The following is a 19,750-nucleotide window of genomic DNA, read 5'->3' as shown; positions in this document are numbered from 1 at the left end:
TAATAAGCACGAAATGTGACTGAAGACTTCGGATTTATTTCTCGTCGGTCGAGGGTTGTTTATTGACTCCGGTGTGTCGGGAGCAGTGTTGCCAGATTGGGCGGTTTTCCGCTACTTTTGTTTACGTCAGGCGGGAAAAAAATACATTGGGCGGGTAAACAAAAATTGGGCTGCTTTTGTCCACATTAGGCGGCTTTTTAAATAATGTGAAATCAATCAATAAATAAATAAATAAATAAATGACATGAGTTGTATTCAATGAGTGGCAGCTTGAATTTAAGGTGACGACGTGACGTCAGGTCAGCAACAGCAAAGTCACACAAGTAGTGGCGCTAAAAAACAAACAAACAAACAAAAAAAAAAGTAGCGGCGCTGAATTTGAAGCCGTTAGCATCATGCCGAAGTGGGGAAAATATAAAAAATCCTACAGGAAGGAATGGGAAACCGACCCTGACCTAAAAACTTGGATCACACCTGTCCCAGGAGATGACTCTAAAGCCCGTTGCAAATATTGTAACACAGAAATAAGAGCCCAACTTAATGATTTAAAAGAACATGGCGCCACAAAAAAACACAATTCCCGCTGTATACCAAGTGTGAAATCTTTTGCTGTACCGGTGGTGGGATCTGGTGGAGGAGCAGGCACAGTCAAAGACGACCAGAAACGACCAGAACTTAGGATTGCAACCTACGCTGCCTGCCACACGTCCATCAATGCCGTTCAGGACCTGTCAGATATACTCCAAGAGAAGATGGGAGCGTTCAAGATGCACAGGACAAAGTGTACAGCTGTCATCACATCTGTTCTGGCACCACATTTCAGAGAGGAGTTAAAGGAAGATGTTGGTGAGTCTCCATATTCCCTCTATCTGGACGAAACTACTGATATATCAGTAAACAAACTCCTCTGCATATGTGTGAAGTACCGATCACAGAAACACAACAAAGAGCAACAAACACCTGACCGAAATGGCACCTTCGCGCGCGACACACCCCAAACTACGGTGGCCCTCCTAGGACAAACGGCCACACTCGCCAAACCACTGAGGGCACAAAACAAAACACTAGCGCCCTCTACTGACGCCAACAGGCCGCTGCCCTACATTAGCATTTGCACTGTGACTGATTTTGGTAACTGTAGAGCACTTATTCTATGGCATTTGCTTGTTGATTTAACACCTAGTTTTTCATGATTTATTTCATTTCATTTTGTGTATTTGGAATCTCAATCAGCTGCTGTACGGCCAGATTGCTGTGCGTATTTCAGCACCACAGGTGTGGAAAGCAGCGAGGAGAAAATGAGAGGGACGGCGGGAGAGGTGCTCTTTATGTGCATTTATTCGTTTTGTTTTAAATTGTTTTGCATGTAGTCCTCATACAGGTAATTTGTGATGTAAACAATGACATTTATTAGGCCTACGCGGTTTAGAGGTATAACGTGCAGGTAAACAGCTGGCATTATAATTATTCTGGGCTTGGTTCATTTGTGTAGCCTGTGGTTGATTTACTGCGCTTTTGTTGGTTGTAATTTGCAAAAACCTATTTATCTATCTTTTAGCCTACGTGTGGTTATTTGATACAGCATGAAGCTCCAGATACTTACGAGTGTTTTCTATTACATGTGTTTTGATTTTACGGGTTTACACGGGTGTCTGGCAACTTCGTGGTTTGGGCTGGTTTTTATTGGCTTGGGCGGGTTCTAAGCTGTGATTGGGCGGGAAATTGTCAATCTGATCTGGCAACACTGGTCGGGAGCCCCCCTAGACGACCACGGGTCAGCGTGAGTGGCACATAGAGTACTGAAATCTTAGTTACAGTTATATTTTCAGTGTTACGTGTTGTTTATGAAACTGTATATTGTTACCCATGTAGAGGGGAGACAGAGAGCTGTGTGTGCATGTGCTGCATCCAGGTGAAGCGTGAAGCTCTCAAGCTACAAGCTAAAGTAAGTGAGCACATGATTTTGCTTTCTGAATGTACTGAGTCCGCAGTAAAAGCATATTTTTTCAAAAGGATGTATAAATATGTACATTAAAGTACATTCATTGTGTTTATTAATTTAATTTATGAAGTTTACTGAGTTAAAACCTGATGTTGTAAAAGTCCTTCCTGTCAGCCTTATATGAGATAAGTAAGTTTGGGGAAACTGCGTTTTGTGAGGACGGAGAGGTAGGGATGGATGTTAATTGAGTCTACAAACAGTAGAATGCCAAAATTTGTTGGTTGAGAGTAAAAGTGAAGTGTGTGTGACGCGAGCTGTACGTCACGTAGAGTGAAGTACATTTGGATGCATCCCTGGGGTTGTTTTAGTTGTCGAGTAAAGACATCAATATATGGAATTAGACTACAAAAGGGTATATCTGATAGACATGGAATACGATAGCCAAAAGTGTCTCGTTGTATACTGTATTCATGCGCACAATAAGAGTGTTTTAGTAACCAAGTAAAAGGTGTGTTAGTGAAGGGGTGGGTACATTGAAATAGTCAAGAGCACAGACGAGTAAGCACGACTGGTGGTAGAAAGATGCAAGCAGGTCAGCGCACGAATAAAGACTATTAAAACTAGGTTCAGTGGGAACAAGTAACCAACATCTAAATCAATTCACCAGGCGATCTAGTTGTAGCTGGGGGGAAGGAGGGAGAGGGACATAATATTAGAAACAAAAAAGAAACACCACTGGCCAGGTCTAAAGAAGGGGGTATAAAAGTTCATTTTGAAGTCCATAAGGGTGATTGAACGTGCATAGTGTCATTCAAACGGGTGTTCTCACTATTAATAGAAAACTCAAAATGCAGCAGTCAGAAACTCAGCAAAAAAATCTTGGTATATACAGGTCCCATGTTAGAATAGCACACGGATGATGCCTCTATCCAATAAGAGGGGAAAGTCTTGGTCGGAGTTCTTCTGTTTTGTGGAGGTGTGTGTTGATACAAATCTAGATCACATTACAAGGTCGCAAATAAAATCGTCATGCGATGGGGCATTTTAGCCGGGTATTAGTTGTGCCGAGACGTATGGTGTGTTGCGAAAAAACGTTTGTCAATGGCAAGCGTCGAGACAAATTTTAGGCAGAGATAAAGACTGAGATGTAAGATTTGAAGTCAGTTGCATGAGAAAATGAATAAATCAAATCAAAATAACACAAATTTGTAATGTTTTTATTGTTATTTTTGATGGTACAGGGAAAAATAGGTCAAATTAATGGGGGGGGGGGGCGGCGCTGAAGTAGGTATGTTAGGGTGTTAGAGGAGGTAATAGAAATGTTTAGGATCAATGTTGTGTCGGGTAAAGAGTTTTGCAAATTTTATGTGGTAATGGTAAGAATTTAATAATGGATGTAGCATTCCGTACGGGGAGGCCCTAATGGGGGACATGTGTGTGAAAAAGAAAAAAAAATGTAAGTGTTGTCTGGTGCGGCGACCAAGAGGGGACGTGCTTCGGGGGTGGGGGGCGCGACCAGGAAAATTTTCTGCGGTGCGCACCAGAAAGGTTTCTCGTAGCGCACTGGAGGAACACTTCCGAAGAAGATTTTATTTTTCTTTCAACCAGTCCCTTGTAGGGGGCCTGTCCGGAGCTCTGTCTTTTTTGCACGGAAAAAAGGTGGGCTAGTGGAAATTCTGATTGGCTGAGTAACAGTCAGAAAGAAGAGAAAAGAGCAGGGGAGCAGGTCCACGTTTTGGATCTGGTGAGTCAAAAAAGTTGAGTTTGAGAGCCGCTGAAATGAACGTGTAGACTTAAACGTAGAAATCAAGGTAATAGGGGGGAATTTTATGTAATAGTACTGTAGGGGCAATAATGAAATAATATGAATAGATAAGAAGTAAGCTGTCGTCCCACGGGTAACCCTAGTAGCCAGGTTGATGAAGGGCAAATGCAGTAGTAATACAAGCAATTTATAACACCACGGTTTCATACAATAAAAACTGAAAGCAAAAATAACAAACCAGCAAAACTGAACGCAAGACTATTTCAGTTTATAGTAACATCATGCATCAATGTTGGTAGTTCAAATGGATGGACATTTTTTCGATGCAATTAAAATACATAATGTGAGGCGGGTAAATATTGTCGGTGTGTGCAAATGTGCTTGTGGTGATCTTCCAGTGGGCAGTGATGATAGTTGAAATGTAAGAGGGGGGACAAACATCAATGAGTTCTATGGCAAGGAGGTATTGGTGTCTTTTTGTTGTATTGGTGCCTTATAGTCGAAATCTATCAAAATCATCTGGATGAGATGGAAAAATTACATCCGTGGAGTTTGTAAAGTGGCAATAAAGGATAGACTGTACAATAGGTAGAGGTGTACGCTGGGGTCTTGACGGCAAATAGTATATTAATGTGCATACTCGTTATATTGAGATTATCGCTATGAATACAAAATTGAAGTTATGGGTGAAATTTATGGTATTAATTAACTAGGTTATTCCAGTTGTTGGTAAACAAGGATAACGGGACCATGGAAAATCCAGTCAGAAGTAGTTAGAATTAACTGAAGAAATGAAGCTCTAAACAAAACAGTAGTCAAGCCCTGAGCTGCTGAAAAGATTTGCAGGGGAGTACAAGGAACCGGAGGAGAACAGAGACTCTAAGCACAAATCAGGTGGAAAAACGGCATTCAAGGTATGTAAGAGTTTCACTAGTCTTCTATATATAAAATAGTAAATAGATTGCTGAAATTTCTGGATGTTCGGTATTTTTTTAAAAAGCAAATCCGAAATATAGACAAGATCAAACTGAGATCTCTGATTTAGAACTCATAAATTACAATAGTTTATGTCATTTGTGCCATAGACCTGCAGATTTGGAAGCGAGTTGATTTCTCAAAAGCATTTAAGTCAGGCAACGTCAGTCAGGGTCGCAGTCAAAGTACTTCTGGTAGAGAGCATACCGATGACTGGGCACTGTTGTGGGACTTGACAAATGGTAGGGCTGCGTGGAAGGTAAAATCTACTCTATTTGTCCATAATATTAACAAACTTTCTGAAAGTGAATGTATCGAGATTTAAAGGATTAATTAACTGATGATTTGATCTGCTGCCTCTCTTACAAATAAAGCTACTTGGATTTTCTGTGTGAATGCGCTTTATGCTAAGCGGCGGTTTCTGACAAATCAGCCACTCTGAGCAGGAAACAGATCAAATAATAAAAAGACACAGAAAGAGCGTTTGTATTTTTATGGGATCGAGGTGGGGGTGAAAAACAACATTATTCCCGAAGTTTACGGAGGCATACGTTACTCTTGTGCATGTACGACGGAACCGGTGCTATTGTATAGGTGATATTTCATAATTATTTGCAACAGGCATATTTTGAAGCTTTTTCACCACAAGTATGTTTATTATAAGTAAAGTATTTATGTAGTCAGTGGTTCATTAGCAAACTTGAATTACACCACTGGTAAGAAACAACTTATCTGCCTATCTATTATTCGTATTTAATTTATCTTAGAAATGATCAAATATTTGCACACAGGTCTTCAAGAACAAAAAGATTGCGTCACCACAAGTCTTCCTCTGATCTCCAGCTTTGATCTCCACCTGTCATGATTCCATCTGTTAAGGAGGAACCCTGGACGAGAGAACTTCCTGAACACAAGAGGAACGCTCTGCTGTTTGCCATGCCCAACATCAGCCTGGAGATCATCAACAAGAAGAAAATGGCTTTTCAGGGACAAATACAATTACTATGCTTTATATCTGGAGTTGGTGCAGCTGTACCAGTCCTGGGCTTTATGTTTGATGGTTGATGGGGGCCGTGGCTGGTTGATGCTGTCAAACAATATGTATTTGGGATTGGTTTTTGATACCCCGTCACTTGCAGAGACTTGAAGAAACCACACATGTGCATTTCGGATTTGATGGATGTCATTATGGTCACCACTGGCTGCAAGAAACATTAATGCAAGAGCTGCTGGATCTTCATTAAGGTGAAACACAGCTGAAAATAAAAATTATGGAGCAGAGGAAGGGTCCAGATTCGGTTCCAGTAGTAGGAATCCCAGTAGCATGGGGCTCTCCTCGATGACAACGTTGATAGCATTCTCAACACTTTCCTCAACGTGTCTTGCTGAGGATGACCAGAGGGGTGTAGAATATGTGTGAAAGTGGTGAAAGAATGTGAATAAAGGGGCCTGGGTTTTGAACACTATGCATCAATGGTTTGGCAGTATCTGATAATTTTTTTTTTTTGTTACTTTAAAGAAATCTTCATCTGTCAACATGTCTCTTTATACATCACTAGACAAAGGGAATATGTCTTATTTTCATGTAAAAAACGGCAACTGCACGACAATACTTTTGATTATTTTATGTAACAAACATAGCGTGGTAATAAAAGCTGCACATTTCAGTGCTTTTGTAAAATCAGGTAATATGAATGCTGCTATAATAAATATTTTTCAATATTTTTCATTGTTGTTATTTCAAAGGTCTGTGTGGACGGTCTCTTCCCAGTGATACAGTGAGGAACGTACACAATAACGTTAAGAAAGGACGGATAATGCCAATATTAGCTATGTGATGTTGATCATCATTATTTTGATCACTATTGTATAAATTTCTCTTATATTAACAAATTTTAGTACCAATGTTGTTGTAATCATGGACCTGGTTAATTAAAGAGATATATGCCACTGTATGCACTCTAAAAACAATGTGAGCTACTGAAGTGTACTCAAAATACAGGATTCTAAGTTTAATAAAAGACATATATTTTTTTTCCCTACAACCCATTAAAATCAAGAAGCCGCTTGTGTGTCTCTGTAAAGCTTTGGCACCACTAGGTGGGCATTGACGATACAGCATGAAGGGTAAAGCAAAAGAAACAAAGTAAAATGAAATGGCCGTGGCTTTGAGGGTGACTTCTTAACCAATTACACCATTACAAATCATGAGAAGTTTCCGTGAAGGAGTTTTAATTTCATACAACTGAGTAACCCCAAAACATGATGGTAAAAGACATTTGTGCTGTTAATCACAGCTGTTCAGAGCAAGTAAGTAGAGGAGCATGGCGTTCGACCTGGACTTCATTCTAAATGGATTTATCTTCAAAGTGCATGAAAGCTATTAAGACATTCAATGTGTCAACAGCTTTAAAGTCTCCTTCAGTCTGTTGTTGCTGAGGCTTGAGACAGTAATAGAGCGCCCTCTAGGGACTAAAAGAAACACTGCAGCTCTACACGTCATCATTAGGGATGTAACGATAGACTCAACTCACGACTCGATTCGAGTCACGATTTTTTGTTCACGATACGATTTTTTCACGATTTATTTAAAATCAAAATAAGCTACAAACAAATTATGACCAAATAAAATTATCTTTTTATTTGTAGGAAAAAAATCTCTCTTTACAGAAACTCTCAAACAGTTTGTGTTCTTATTAGGGCTGCCAGCAAGCAGCTGATCTGACCATTACCTTTCAGCTTGAAGTATGAGCTAACTGAAAATAAAAAACAACAAGATGATAGCTCAATTAACCCTTTAATGAGAGTCCACGGGGAACGGCGAGGTCCGGGCGCTGTAAACGCAGAGCCGGTCGCGGCGCACCGCCTCGGACCAGCGCCGGCGAGAGGTCCCACGAGAGGATCCTCCCGCACCGTGCGGCCGTCCCTGACCCGACTTTAATCCCCCGTGCAGACTGCGCGGAAGTTGCGGTGATTGGTTAAGATTGCAACACCCCTGAATTCACAGGGATTCACTGAAGTTGCGTTGAAGTTGCAAATTGCAACATCGTGAATTCCTGGAGGATCTGTGTTATGGTATCATTTACAGTACAGTCAGGCCTGACGCCGATTACCACTACTGCGCATGTGTGTAGGGGTGTGTGTGTGTGTGTGTGTGACACAGAAAGGCAGATGCGGCAGTGGAAGCTGCAGCCACAACGTAACCTATTTCTAATAAAAAAAAACATATCCTACTTCTCTCGCATTCCCAAGAATCGCGATTCATTTTTTCTGTCAACCGATGCGAGTCGTCACGCATTTGTACCGATTTTAATCGTGTCACGATGTATCGTTGCATCCCTAGTCATCATACAAGCTCTTCACTTGATGCACTATTTTTCAGATGTGTATGACAGGAAAAGTATGACACTGACATTATTTGCCTCACATTAAAGGTCCAATGTGTCAGTTTTAGAAGTATCTATTGACAGAAATGTTACACAATATTCATTCATATGTTTTCATCAGAGTAAAATCACCTGAAAATAAGAACTGTTGTGTTTTTCTGCTGTCTCAAAATGAGCCCTTAAGATCTACAGTGGCAGAGGGTCCTCTTCTACGGAGTTTGAACTGCAATTTGTGTACAGTAGCTCAGAACAGACAAACCAAACACTGATCTAGATATGAGCTTTTTTGCTTCTCATGTGAATTTAGAGTTTTTCTTACATGCTTGGAAGAAGAGCATAAGGTGTGGGAGAGAATTCATTTGGTTGCAATCGGCAACTTCACTACTGCCACTAAATCCTACACACTGGACCTTTAAGACCGATAACTTGATTCATATTGTGTGGGATAAGTGACACTGTAAGCAAAAATTGAAAAAAAAAAAAAAAAAAATGACACTCTGTATTCCAGCGATGGATTCATTGGTGTGGGAGGAGGTCAAGGATGGCGATGAAAGTCTCTCTTCCCGCCCGTCTTACTGATCAGTTTAACATCTGTGATGATGATGTCATGGCTCACTGCCTTGCACATGTCATAGACAGTCAGCGCTGCGACAGAGACAGCTGTCAAAGCTTCCATCTCAACTCCTGTCCTGCCCGTAGTGCGGCACGTTGCCGTGATGACCACAGCATTCTGCAGCTCATTGAGGTCAAAGGTGACAGAGGCGTGGTCTAAGGGCAGCGGGTGGCAGAGCGGGATGAGGGCTGAGGTCTGCTTGGAAGCCATGATACCAGCCAACTGCGCCACTGCCAAGGCGTCACCCTTAGCCAGCTGGTTATCCCGAAGCAGCCGGAAGGCAGCGGGGCCCAAGATGACTGTGGCGCAGGCTGTGGCTGTGCGACGTGTGGGAACTTTCCCTCCAACGTCCACCATTGTGGCTCGACCCTGGGCATCTGTGTGCGTTAGCTGGGCTTCACCGTTGATATCTGACTCGGCCTGATCACTCACAAACGGTTGGCGTGTGCCACTGGGGTCTTCGCTGGAACTTTGATTGTGACACAGTCGAACACTGTGGTGTTTAACATGCAGTTTGTCATTCATTAGTAGTGTGCAAAAATGAGGTGCTCCTGGGGTCCTGAGTAAGTGGCTCCTCAAAGCATTGGGACCCCTGGCTTGTGCGTACCTGAGACAGTCTTTGTTAGTGTAGCTTGTGACATTTGTAAAACTTGCAGTCTTAGTGTGAAAACCGGTGAAAGTGAGGCCATCACCAAAATCAGAGGAGTGAAGGGGTGCTACACGGGAGATGTTGTCTGTCGCAGTCGTTTTTTCTGTGTTGATATGCGACCTAACACTCATTAAGGTTCTAGCAGTGCAGTCTGGAAGGCACAAAAGACCGTCTCCGTTCAGGACTCTCCTGCTGCCTGAAAGGCCCATGCCACGGGCTGCTACTGGACAGAGAAATGTGTCGTTCATAAGCTGGCAAACACTGGGGAAAGCTCTCTGGCTGTCTTCTGAATTTGGCAGAGACAGCGGCCTTTGGGATGTGGTGCCTGCTGAGGGTAACACGAGAATGTTAGTCAAGGAAACCTCATATTCAGATGCATTATTCACACGTCAGATAAAAATTAAATTCATTCCATTGTAAATTCATCTTAAACCTGCATGATTTACTATGAGTAGGTTGTGAATGTAGAATGATCACAACATCAGAAAGAAATCGTGACTGAGCAGTGACAGAACAAACAGAGTGTGAGATTTGTACGTACAGCCATGAGGATCATGGGCCTGTTCTTCATCTGGGAGATACTGAACATGCCTGAAGACGCAGAGAGGGAAGATATTACATTCCAGTAGAAGTTCCTTAATAATCTGTGAGTATACCTCACAAATGATGTGTTGTATACAAAGTGTACACATCGAATCTACCTGCGTGTTGTTTCTTCTTCCTGCCTACAGCAGCTCCGATGATTTGCAGCAGCTCTTCATGTGATGCACCCGAGCGCAACACATCTCTCAGGGACACCTCAGAGTTCCCGAACAAACACACCTGAGAGAAGACGGACAAGATGTTAACAATCACGGATGAGATTATTAACACAAAAACATCTAACAAAGGTCGACCTTAGCTTTACCTTCAGGCTGCCATCTGCAGTGATGCGCAAGCGGTTGCAGGAGCCACAGAAATGTTCAGACATGGAAGTGATGAAGCCCACCTGACCTTTGAAGCCGGGCACCTTAAATGTCTGCGACAAGACAGAGAAGAGTGTCAAACGATTATTCCTGTGAACGATTTCTTCAAAAATTGTTTCAAAGATTGATTGATGAAAAGTGTTCAGTTACTTCATGTCTTTCTCAGACGCAGCATTGAATCAGAGAACCAACTACATGTTTGTCTGCTGGTAAGAAGTGAGTTCTGAACGTTTCAAGGCTGAATGACTTACAGTTGATCAGGTGAATTCAGTTCTGTGCTGTAATAATACACTTAAACAAGAATCAAACCTGACATCCTGGTTGATATTTCAGATTTTTTTTTAAATAAATCATCTTTATCAATGTTTCACCTCCTGACAGGAGCAAATCAATACTTGGGAAATATAGTACCTTGGCGGTGTCTGTGTGTCCAGTTTGAAGCATCTCCAGGTCGGGCCACCGCTGCCTAATGCGGTCCAGCATCTCCTGGTAACTCACCATCTTCTTAAAGTTCCACTTGTTGCCTGCAGAGAAGAAACAATGCAGTGGAGGGTCAGTGGTGGGTGGAGCATATCACCAGCTACAGCATCTTTCAGCTCACTGACAGTTCAACAACCTGTGATGCATTTATGTACGTTAAATAACCGATTAGCCTTGGTGTGAAGTATTGTATGTTCTGTATATCTAGAAAACAGATGTATGAGATGTAAAATGCTGATGGGACAATGCCGAATGGTTAATTACAAAATCGGATTGAATGATTTAAAATCAGTTGCATCACCATTGAGCGTTATAAGCAGAATAACCTGTTTAAAAATGTTTTAATCTACAATCATGACACCAACCATGATTGATTAACTCGTGGACAATCTCCTGCATACGTCCTGATTCTTGAGGTACCTTTGCAAACCTGTGTAATGAGACATCGTGGGCAGTGAGCACTCACCATCGAAGGGCATGTATTCGATAAAGCGCACCTCCAGAGGCTTTTTCTCCGTCAGTGCCACAAAATCGAGCAGCTCATCCTCATTAAGGCCTCGCATGATAACACAGTTAACCTGCAGAGAGCAGCATAAAACAACACTGATTACTACCTGATCTACCTTAACTGTAAGAACGCCAAGTTCAAGACCAAAACCACACAGCAGCGAGACATTTTAGTAACAACACCCAACTGCACTAATAAAAACGACTTTCTAAAGATGCACAAATCAGTATTTAATTGCCCATTTTGCTGAAATCAGGGGAATGTTCTCAATGTGGAAATGAACCATTCAGGTTTTCCTGAGGCAAGATGATGTTCAAAGTCAGAAATACAACACACCATTTTCTAATAAAACATTTTAATATGGTCACATTAAATGTTAATCTTCTGTCATACAAGACAAGACAGTAAAACAGGGTGTCCTGAATATGACTGACGCAGTCAGAACATGATCATGACATGATGAGTATGGCCAAAAATGTATCTATTACAAGCTGTGCCACTGATATGAAAACGCTATACACTTCCTGTTTCCTAAGTGGGCAAGGTGCAGAGATAGTTCAGAGAGTTGTTTCAGTTTTAGTTTAGTTGTTAAAAATCATCTTTGGTGAAACCAAACTGATGGTTCAGCACCAGAGAGAAGCTGCTGAGACTGAGACAGATCTTGAACAAAGTTTGTTTTCTCCCAATTTGTCTGTCTGAAAACTTTTTGTCAGGAGATGCGTGATAGGTCCAATCAGTTATTTCAGTGACTTTGAGGTCAAAGACTCTGCTCATGTTCACTTCTCCTATTAGAGTCAATGAACTCAGGACCTGCTGCTGTTCCTGTATGGGAGTGGCTAAACCAAACGACACGGATAGAAGAAGTGACTCTTCAGTGTGCCGTCTCTTTTCTAAACAAACAGTCTTGGATGGGATACAAACAAAAAAACACACAAAGAAAAAAACAGAAATAAAAGAGGGGTATAAAAATGAATAAATGAACTAAAAAGTAGGAAAAGCTGAACAAAATACCTTGACAGGGTTGTAGCCCATTTCGACTGCCTTATCGATGCCCTCCATGACCTTGTGGAACCCTGGGAAAATCAAAGACGGAGATTTACTGATTAAATGCTTAAATGTGGATGAAATACAAAAAACATTTTAATAAACAAATCATCATACCTTGAGATATTTGGATTTTGTGCTACCAATTCAAATCTAAGGTGGAGATTGGTGGGAGGTTTTAGATAAAAAATGTATATGAGATACACTTAGGACAATCTTGAGATTAGAGCTCAGTGATACAAATGTCTCACACATCACATATGTCACATATGTGTCTGCTTGAGTTTTACAAACTTTCACAACGTACATTCACTGCATTGTAATATCTGACAAAGCCGATGATTTTCCACAGACCACATCTCCAGATAATCACTGGGCAGCAGCCAGAGCTTTTTAACAGCAAACTACCATGGTCAGACTCGTGATTTGTTTTAATCTGCACAAAACCCACAAATCCAGGTAGACTTAGACTGCTTGTCAGCTTCTCTGTAGGAACTGAGGCTCATGTTTAGTCACCATGTTTAAATGCCACGCATGGTGTTGTCCAAAATAAGCTTACTGAGGGCTAGGTGAAAAGATTTTCTTCATGCTATACCTACAGATAGTGTCTCCTCACCACTTTACTGAACAAAAAAAACAGTCAGGTGTTGTGGAAGTGGAAGTGGACTGGCTCAAAGAACACGTTTTCCTCTCTTCCATTTCCTGATCTCAGTTGGTCCATCTGTGCCCACCTTTTATAAGCCGACCACCCAGAGCTCTGCTCTGCTGTTACCTCCACTCCACTGTGTTTAGAGCTTGCAGGCTCCTTCAATAACCAAAGGGTACAGACCCAAAACAACAGTTACATATGCATAACACAGTATTAACTCAGATAATCAACCACTGAGAACTGCAACAGCTTTTCCACATTTTTTTTTCTAGGGATAAAAGTTTCAAAGAAACTGAAGACCTAACAATACCAGTTGCTTGGAGTGTGATCAAAACAACATTCATCTGTGCTCTTTATTCAACACAAGTCACCCCTGCACACCCCCAGTTTAAAAAAGAAAAAAAAAAGACAGGTGGACCATCAGAAAAGCTCTGTTTGATGAGAAACTGCAGTGTTTATGTTGATCTATGCTCAATGCTTAAAGCCACCACACTTCATAGATAAACAATGTCATTTATTTTTCCTAGCAGAACACCAGAGTTACTGGCCCACCGCACCACATTAGCTGTGAATCAGACAGTGGTACACGAACTCCCATGTTCTGCAGGGTAAACAATATTAAGGGCTGTCAGACAGCAAGGTAAAGCAGTGAAAATCAGCCGGGCTTTATTAGGCAGCTAAAATACATTTTGTTGCTGCCCCTGTCCACAGCAGTACATTGTTTAGCTTCTGTGCTGGTCCTCCTGTTTGCTTCTCCAAACTGGGGACCACCATCTCCCAACTATGTACCTCATACAAGCCCACTTCAAATAATTTCAGCAGGGCATGACACTGCAAGATTATTACAAGGATGTAATAATCTTGCAGCTGAATTTATGGGTCAAATACTTTTTCGTACCTTTCCGCCTGACAATGAACTCAAATTTGGCAGGGACCAGTGAATCCAGGCTTATGTTTATCAGGTCGAGGCCAGCATCTTTCAACCTAGGCAGAAGTCTGGCCAAGTTCATGCCGTTGGTTGTCACTGCGATGGTTTTCAGGCCCTCCAGCTTCCTCAGCTCTGCTGTGGAGGGAGAAAAAACAAAACACGAAGCAACAAAGAGACAGAGAGTGAGACATAAACAGTGTAACTACTGTATGAGACAAGACCCCTTTTTTACTTATTAACCCATTATAAATTACAACTAATATTACCTATTATTTTAGATTATTTAGTTACAGTTAGTTAGTTTATTATTTAGTTACATTAATCCCATGATAACAATTATTATTATGACATCTTTTTATTTTTTATAATTATTCTAGGTAACATTTTAAATCAAAATTGCAGGAGCTGATGGAAAAATACATTTCACATCACCCGATTGTACCTGTACCCTAATAGGGTTACCTTCAACTAATAATGTCAGACTGAATGACCTCATAGCGATGGTTACGTTAGCAAGTACAAGACAAGTACAAGTACAAAGTACATAACTATAAACTGTATATGGATAACTAGGACTCCTGAAAGTGGATTTGGCATTCATGTTACAGCCTGTGATGCCACAGTGACTTTGAGTTTACATAGTCGATTGTTTGTGAAAGGTTGCTGATAGAGCAGTTTCCTTGAAACTGAGTTACAAATGATTCAGTGTTCTTTGGCACACTGTTTCACATTTACACATGAATCTTTACTAGCTAAGACATTTCTTATGTTTTACTGATGCATTTCGTTAAGCACTAGTTTCATAACACCAACCACCCACCTCATCCCTGAAACACATAATCACATTTTAGAAAACCTCTCAGTGAACAGAGAACAAATACAGTAGATCAAAAGTCTGGTTACTGTTCCAACTTAATTCAAATGATCCACTTAAGTAAACCTTAACAAGGGTCATGTGAGGTCACAGTAGTGGCCTGTCACATGACACTGTGATAATTACTGATCTTTATGGGGCTGTTGGCAGCCTGACATCCTCTTTCTACAAAGACATTACCAGTCGATCACATCACATTGCTTTGTTCATTCACGTCATGCTTTGATGTTGTTCCCAGAAACCCTGTTCTCAGAGCATGATCCTCAGTGACTGAGGCTGCGTCGCCTCATCTACAAATTAGGCTGTGAAATCGAAATGGTGTGATAATATGTCATTAGACGAAGCACACAGCTGTGGCGTGACAAATCATTTTCTCTTCCACATGTATGACAGTCTGGAGGCATGCATGGAACATTTAACTTAGTCTTGCTTCTCTCCTCTTTGTCCTTTTCTTTCTCCGTGTGATTTAGAGAAGTTGTGGTTAACACATGAATCACTGATAGCCTGGCATACCAAACGTTGAGTCATATGGTGACATGGTGTCACAATCCTGTTCGTGTTTGCTCTAACTTGATTTCACTCTCTGCGTGCTGGCCAAACACACCTTAATACCAACTGATAACCCTACAGACTCAGTTTCTCCACTTGTTTCTTACAGATGATATCCAGGACATCAGGTCTGATGAGGGGCTCTCCTCCAGTGAGCCGGATTTTCTCCACCCCTTCCTGGACGAAAAGGCGAGCCAGGGTCAGTACCTCGGAGGTGGACAGCAGCTGGCCGCGTGGCGTGAGCTTCACCCCTTCCTCTGGCATGCAGTACTGACCTGAAAATGTGAAGAAGATACCAAAGATGTAATCAGCCACTCAGCAGATGCTTCTACGTTATCACGAGTTCACATTTTTTTAGCCACCATGAGTGGCTATATACGAGCGGCTGGGGCCTTTCTGTGTGGAGTCTGTGTTTAGCGTGGGTTCTCTTTGGGTACTTCGGCTTCCTCCCACAGTCCAAAGACGTGCATCTAATAGGTTAATTGGTGATTCTAAATTGCCCATGGATGTGAGTGTGAATGGTTGTTTGTCTCTATGTGCTGGCGACCAGTCAGCTGGGATAGGCTCCAGCCCCACTATGACTCCGATGAGGATAAGTGGGTAAAGAAATGGAAAAATGATGATTTCAGATAAACTTGATAAAGTTAGATGAACTGACTTTGTCAGCACTACTACTAATGTTGTTTGCAAAATATAATTTCATTTAGTTCATAAAGATTTATCCAAATAACAACAAACAGACAAATTTGTCTGTTTTAAGAATAAAACAGACAAAAAACAACAGCGCCCTTGAAAAAAAAAAAAAGGAGAAAAGGAACACACGCAGGTAAGAACCATTCCCTTTAGAAAAACGCCCTCACTTGGTGTGTCATCACAAGGTATCACGATGTTAGAATACCTTCAATCACTACTGCTGAAACATTTTTGACAGCAGCTCAAGCACTAAAGGGAAGCAAAACTGTGCTCCCTTGAGGGTCAGTAAAATCGTAAAAAGAAGATGTGGTAATAGTGGCAGCAGTATAATCATGATTACTGAATGTGTAGCTGGATAAAGCACCAGGCACTCACAGCGCAGGTTGCATTTCTCAGTCAGGGAGATGCGAAGGTAGCTGTGCCTCCGGCCAAAGTTGTCGGTCAAGAACGCCGAAAAGGGCAGCGTGCTGTCGTCTCTCAGCCTCTCCTGAGGGATAAAGACAACAGGACAATGACACTGTGGAAATGATGTGATGCACAGATGGTAATGAGGGTAATGCTATGCTATCTCTGCATCAAACACAAGATGCTTTCTGTTCTCTGTACGTCCATTTTATCCATCGAGTCTCGTCAAAGAATATCGGTGCCTTAGTCTGAGGCTGAATTTGCGTCCCTAAACTGGAAAACAGTTCAATGATTTGCAGTTTTTGCAAGATACCAAAACTCAGGGAAAAAAAAAACAACAACACAGGGTTATGTGTTTAACCTATACATTTAAATAAAAGCATCAAGTCATCAAAAGGCTCCAAGTCAGTCACACTGACATGGCTTTGTAAAAGACCTTTGACTGTCAGCAGTAGCAGCTGTTATGTAAGAAGTGGCCAGCACTCAGTGATAGATTAAATCACATCAGAATGAATGAGTTTTATTCACAATATGAAAATAATCGGAGGTTAAAAAGGTTAAAGTCATCAGTCTGGGTGAAATCCCTTCAACAACAACTTCTCAGAAAAACACTTTAGATAAATATTTACTCAGTTCATGATAGTACTAGACAGACAAAGCAACTAACTAGTAAAATGCAGTTTGCTGGTTTGCCCTTCTGCAAATACATTTTTCCACCCTGTCGTAGTCATTAACTTTGCTGGGTTAATGTTTAGTCTCTACCATTGTTAGCTGCCGTATCAGGCCCTTATCTGCACACAGGTTGTGGCTAACTCGCGTTAAAAACTGAAATAACCTGTCACCTGACAGTCACTAACTAACGTGAGCTATTAGACAAAACCTCCGCTGCAGGTGAGACTTGTGAGCAGTGTTTCTGCAGCGTGTATTACCTCTCTCGACCCGGTTTTCAGAGATGCGGTGAAGTTGCCAGCAGATAAAGTGGACTCTCCAAGTTCAAGCTCGTTTTCCTTTTGCGTGGCACTTGAATACAGACGCTGAGCGTTGCCGCTGACGCACTGCGAGACTTTTCGGACGTGTGTTAAAGTGTTAAAGTCAAACACGCGGCGGCACATGCTGACGTGAGCCGCCATAGTTGTTGTGTTTTGTGACAGCCTCCGTGTTTGTGTGTGTGAGAGTCGTCTGTGTGTGCCGCTTCCACACTGCAGCAAAACATGACAGTTAACTCCAAGGCTAGGAGGGGAGTATCAGCGTCAGCCAATCGTGGCGACGTACGCAAGCGCTGGTGCACGCTGGGTAATGTAGTCTTGGAGGGGATTATCACGTTTTGATTCAGAAACCTTATTTCTTTTACTTCAGTTCTGCAACATTGTGTAACTTTTCTACTATCTCATAACAAATAATTTCTCACCAACATATGCCTGTTCTCACATGTAACTTTGTCCTGTGATCCAGTCCCGGCCCTAGGCAAGATTTAAGGTGGTGCCCCACTTGCATGGCGGAACTGTCCATTTTACATACAAACACAAAAGAAAAAACTGAATACAATATATGCATTTAATATAACCAGCCTACACAGAGTATAAGATTTAACTGCCCACAAAATAAAAAACTGTAAACAAGAGGTGGAGGCGACAGGAGTTTATAATTATAGCAATTAGGATATTTTAAAAAGATCTGTTGTGATGATGAACGTGATGATGTGATCTTGATATCATGTAACTGAAATTTTATAATTAGGTCATTAAGCTCTTGAACAGCAACAACAACTCTCACCACCCTCCCCCATCACACTGTAATGCAATGTCATATTAACATTTTAACTGCTACTGTGAGGCACAGAGCACCTTATTTTTCAGCCTTTAACTTGGTTTTAACTGCTCTGCACTTTAAACTATATTTATTTTTTATTTATTTATGTATTTTTGGACAAGCTGCCCAAGCTCTGTAATGAACTCTAATGTCAATGTGATGAAAAACAGTCTATTATAGCTTTAGCTTTTCATAGTGAATATGCCTACATGTATACTTCACTGTACTGCGCTTGAGGATACTGTTTGCAATGTGTGATGTGTCCACTAGATGACAGTACAATTTTGAATTAGTCTTTTTGGAGGATACATGGCACTTTGGCATTTAAATGGAAGCATGGAAACACACACTGACTGACTCATGAGATAAAGAGAATAACACAGAACATTTTGTTTTTGGCAGGACACTCAGCATACCAATCAACATATCGCATATACTTGATCGTAGAAAATGAAGTCTGTGTAAAATTAATAGGAGGGTAACAGGGTGAATGTTCTGGCTGCAAAATTCCTGTTTGGCAAATACAGCTACAGTCATTTCATTTTGGATACTTCTTTGCTCCTTTAGTCCATATTTGTGAAAAGTAACAGCTCGCTCCCAAAGCTTTAAATAGCAGAACCAACTGTTGGATCTGCAGACTGTTTCTGTTTCTTGATGAGGGGTCTTGTATCATAATCAACACACCTCGTTAGGACACAATACCTAGTGTTTTGTAGTATATGTTTTTGCAGTAGCCCTGCTGAGTTCAGCCTTGCCAGTATCAAATTTTTTATAATATGTACCCTGTGCAAATCAATCTTATTTACATCTGAACCATAATTAAATGCACAAATGTGTGTGTGTGTGTGTGTGTGTGTGTGTGTGTGTGTGTGCGTGCTTTGGGCTTATAAAACCCATCACGTTTTATTTAAATCATGTGCAGGGCTTATAAAACCCATCACGTTTTATTTAAATCATGTGCAGTTGACACGCGATGCGCTTCTGAGCAAAAACAAAACCTTTTTATGGCGTTCACATTGTCGTACCAGTGATTTTCTTTAATCTATCAAAAGTGAGGTGAACCATATTCTAACTGACACATAGAGGTGTTTTTGTTGAGGGATTATACAGAAGTTAATGTCTTGGATCAGCACACAGGCCAATACGGTCCAGCAGTGGGTGGCAGAAGGCCCTCACAGGCCACAAGGCTCCACCAGTGTTGAACATGACTCAGCATCAGCAACAGCAACAATAGAACTCTGAATTTAATGAACTCTGAGTTTAATGACACTGTGTTCAGAGTTCTATTATATATATAGGAGAGGCTAATCACTTGTATACTAATCATAAGTGAAATCAAGTTAATTCTTTAAGGTCTTTACCAACTCAGACATATAGGACATAATGAAAATTCTTGAGCTCTCACTACATTTTTTGGCCTGTAACTTTTAACTATTATTATTATATTCTCCCCAATTAATTGATTAGTTGTTTGTTCCATAAAAAGTCATAAAACAGTGAAAATTATTGATTACTG

General features: G+C 41.2%; 1 protein-coding gene across 1 annotated transcript; it reads right to left on the bottom strand.

The window, feature by feature from the left end:
• Positions 1-8,431: 8,431 nt before the first annotated feature.
• Positions 8,432-17,709, bottom strand: LOC104923329 (molybdenum cofactor biosynthesis protein 1). Its single transcript, XM_027275078.1, has 10 exons — positions 17,355-17,709; positions 16,396-16,507; positions 15,435-15,602; positions 13,875-14,039; positions 12,295-12,356; positions 11,242-11,353; positions 10,707-10,819; positions 10,238-10,348; positions 9,992-10,152; positions 8,432-9,108 (listed from the first exon to the last, which is right to left on the bottom strand). Exons 1-10 carry the CDS (start codon positions 17,553-17,555, stop codon positions 8,604-8,606), a joined length of 1,710 nt encoding a protein of 569 aa, XP_027130879.1. The 5' UTR covers positions 17,556-17,709; the 3' UTR covers positions 8,432-8,603.
• Between the last annotated feature and the right edge of the window lie 2,041 nt (positions 17,710-19,750).

Source organism: Larimichthys crocea, chromosome XXIV, assembly GCF_000972845.2.
Source record: "Larimichthys crocea isolate SSNF chromosome XXIV, L_crocea_2.0, whole genome shotgun sequence".
In the NCBI taxonomy this organism is placed as follows: Eukaryota; Metazoa; Chordata; class Actinopteri; family Sciaenidae; genus Larimichthys; species Larimichthys crocea.
Note: the sequence above shows the minus strand (reverse complement) of the source record. Positions and strands in the feature narration are given on the sequence as shown.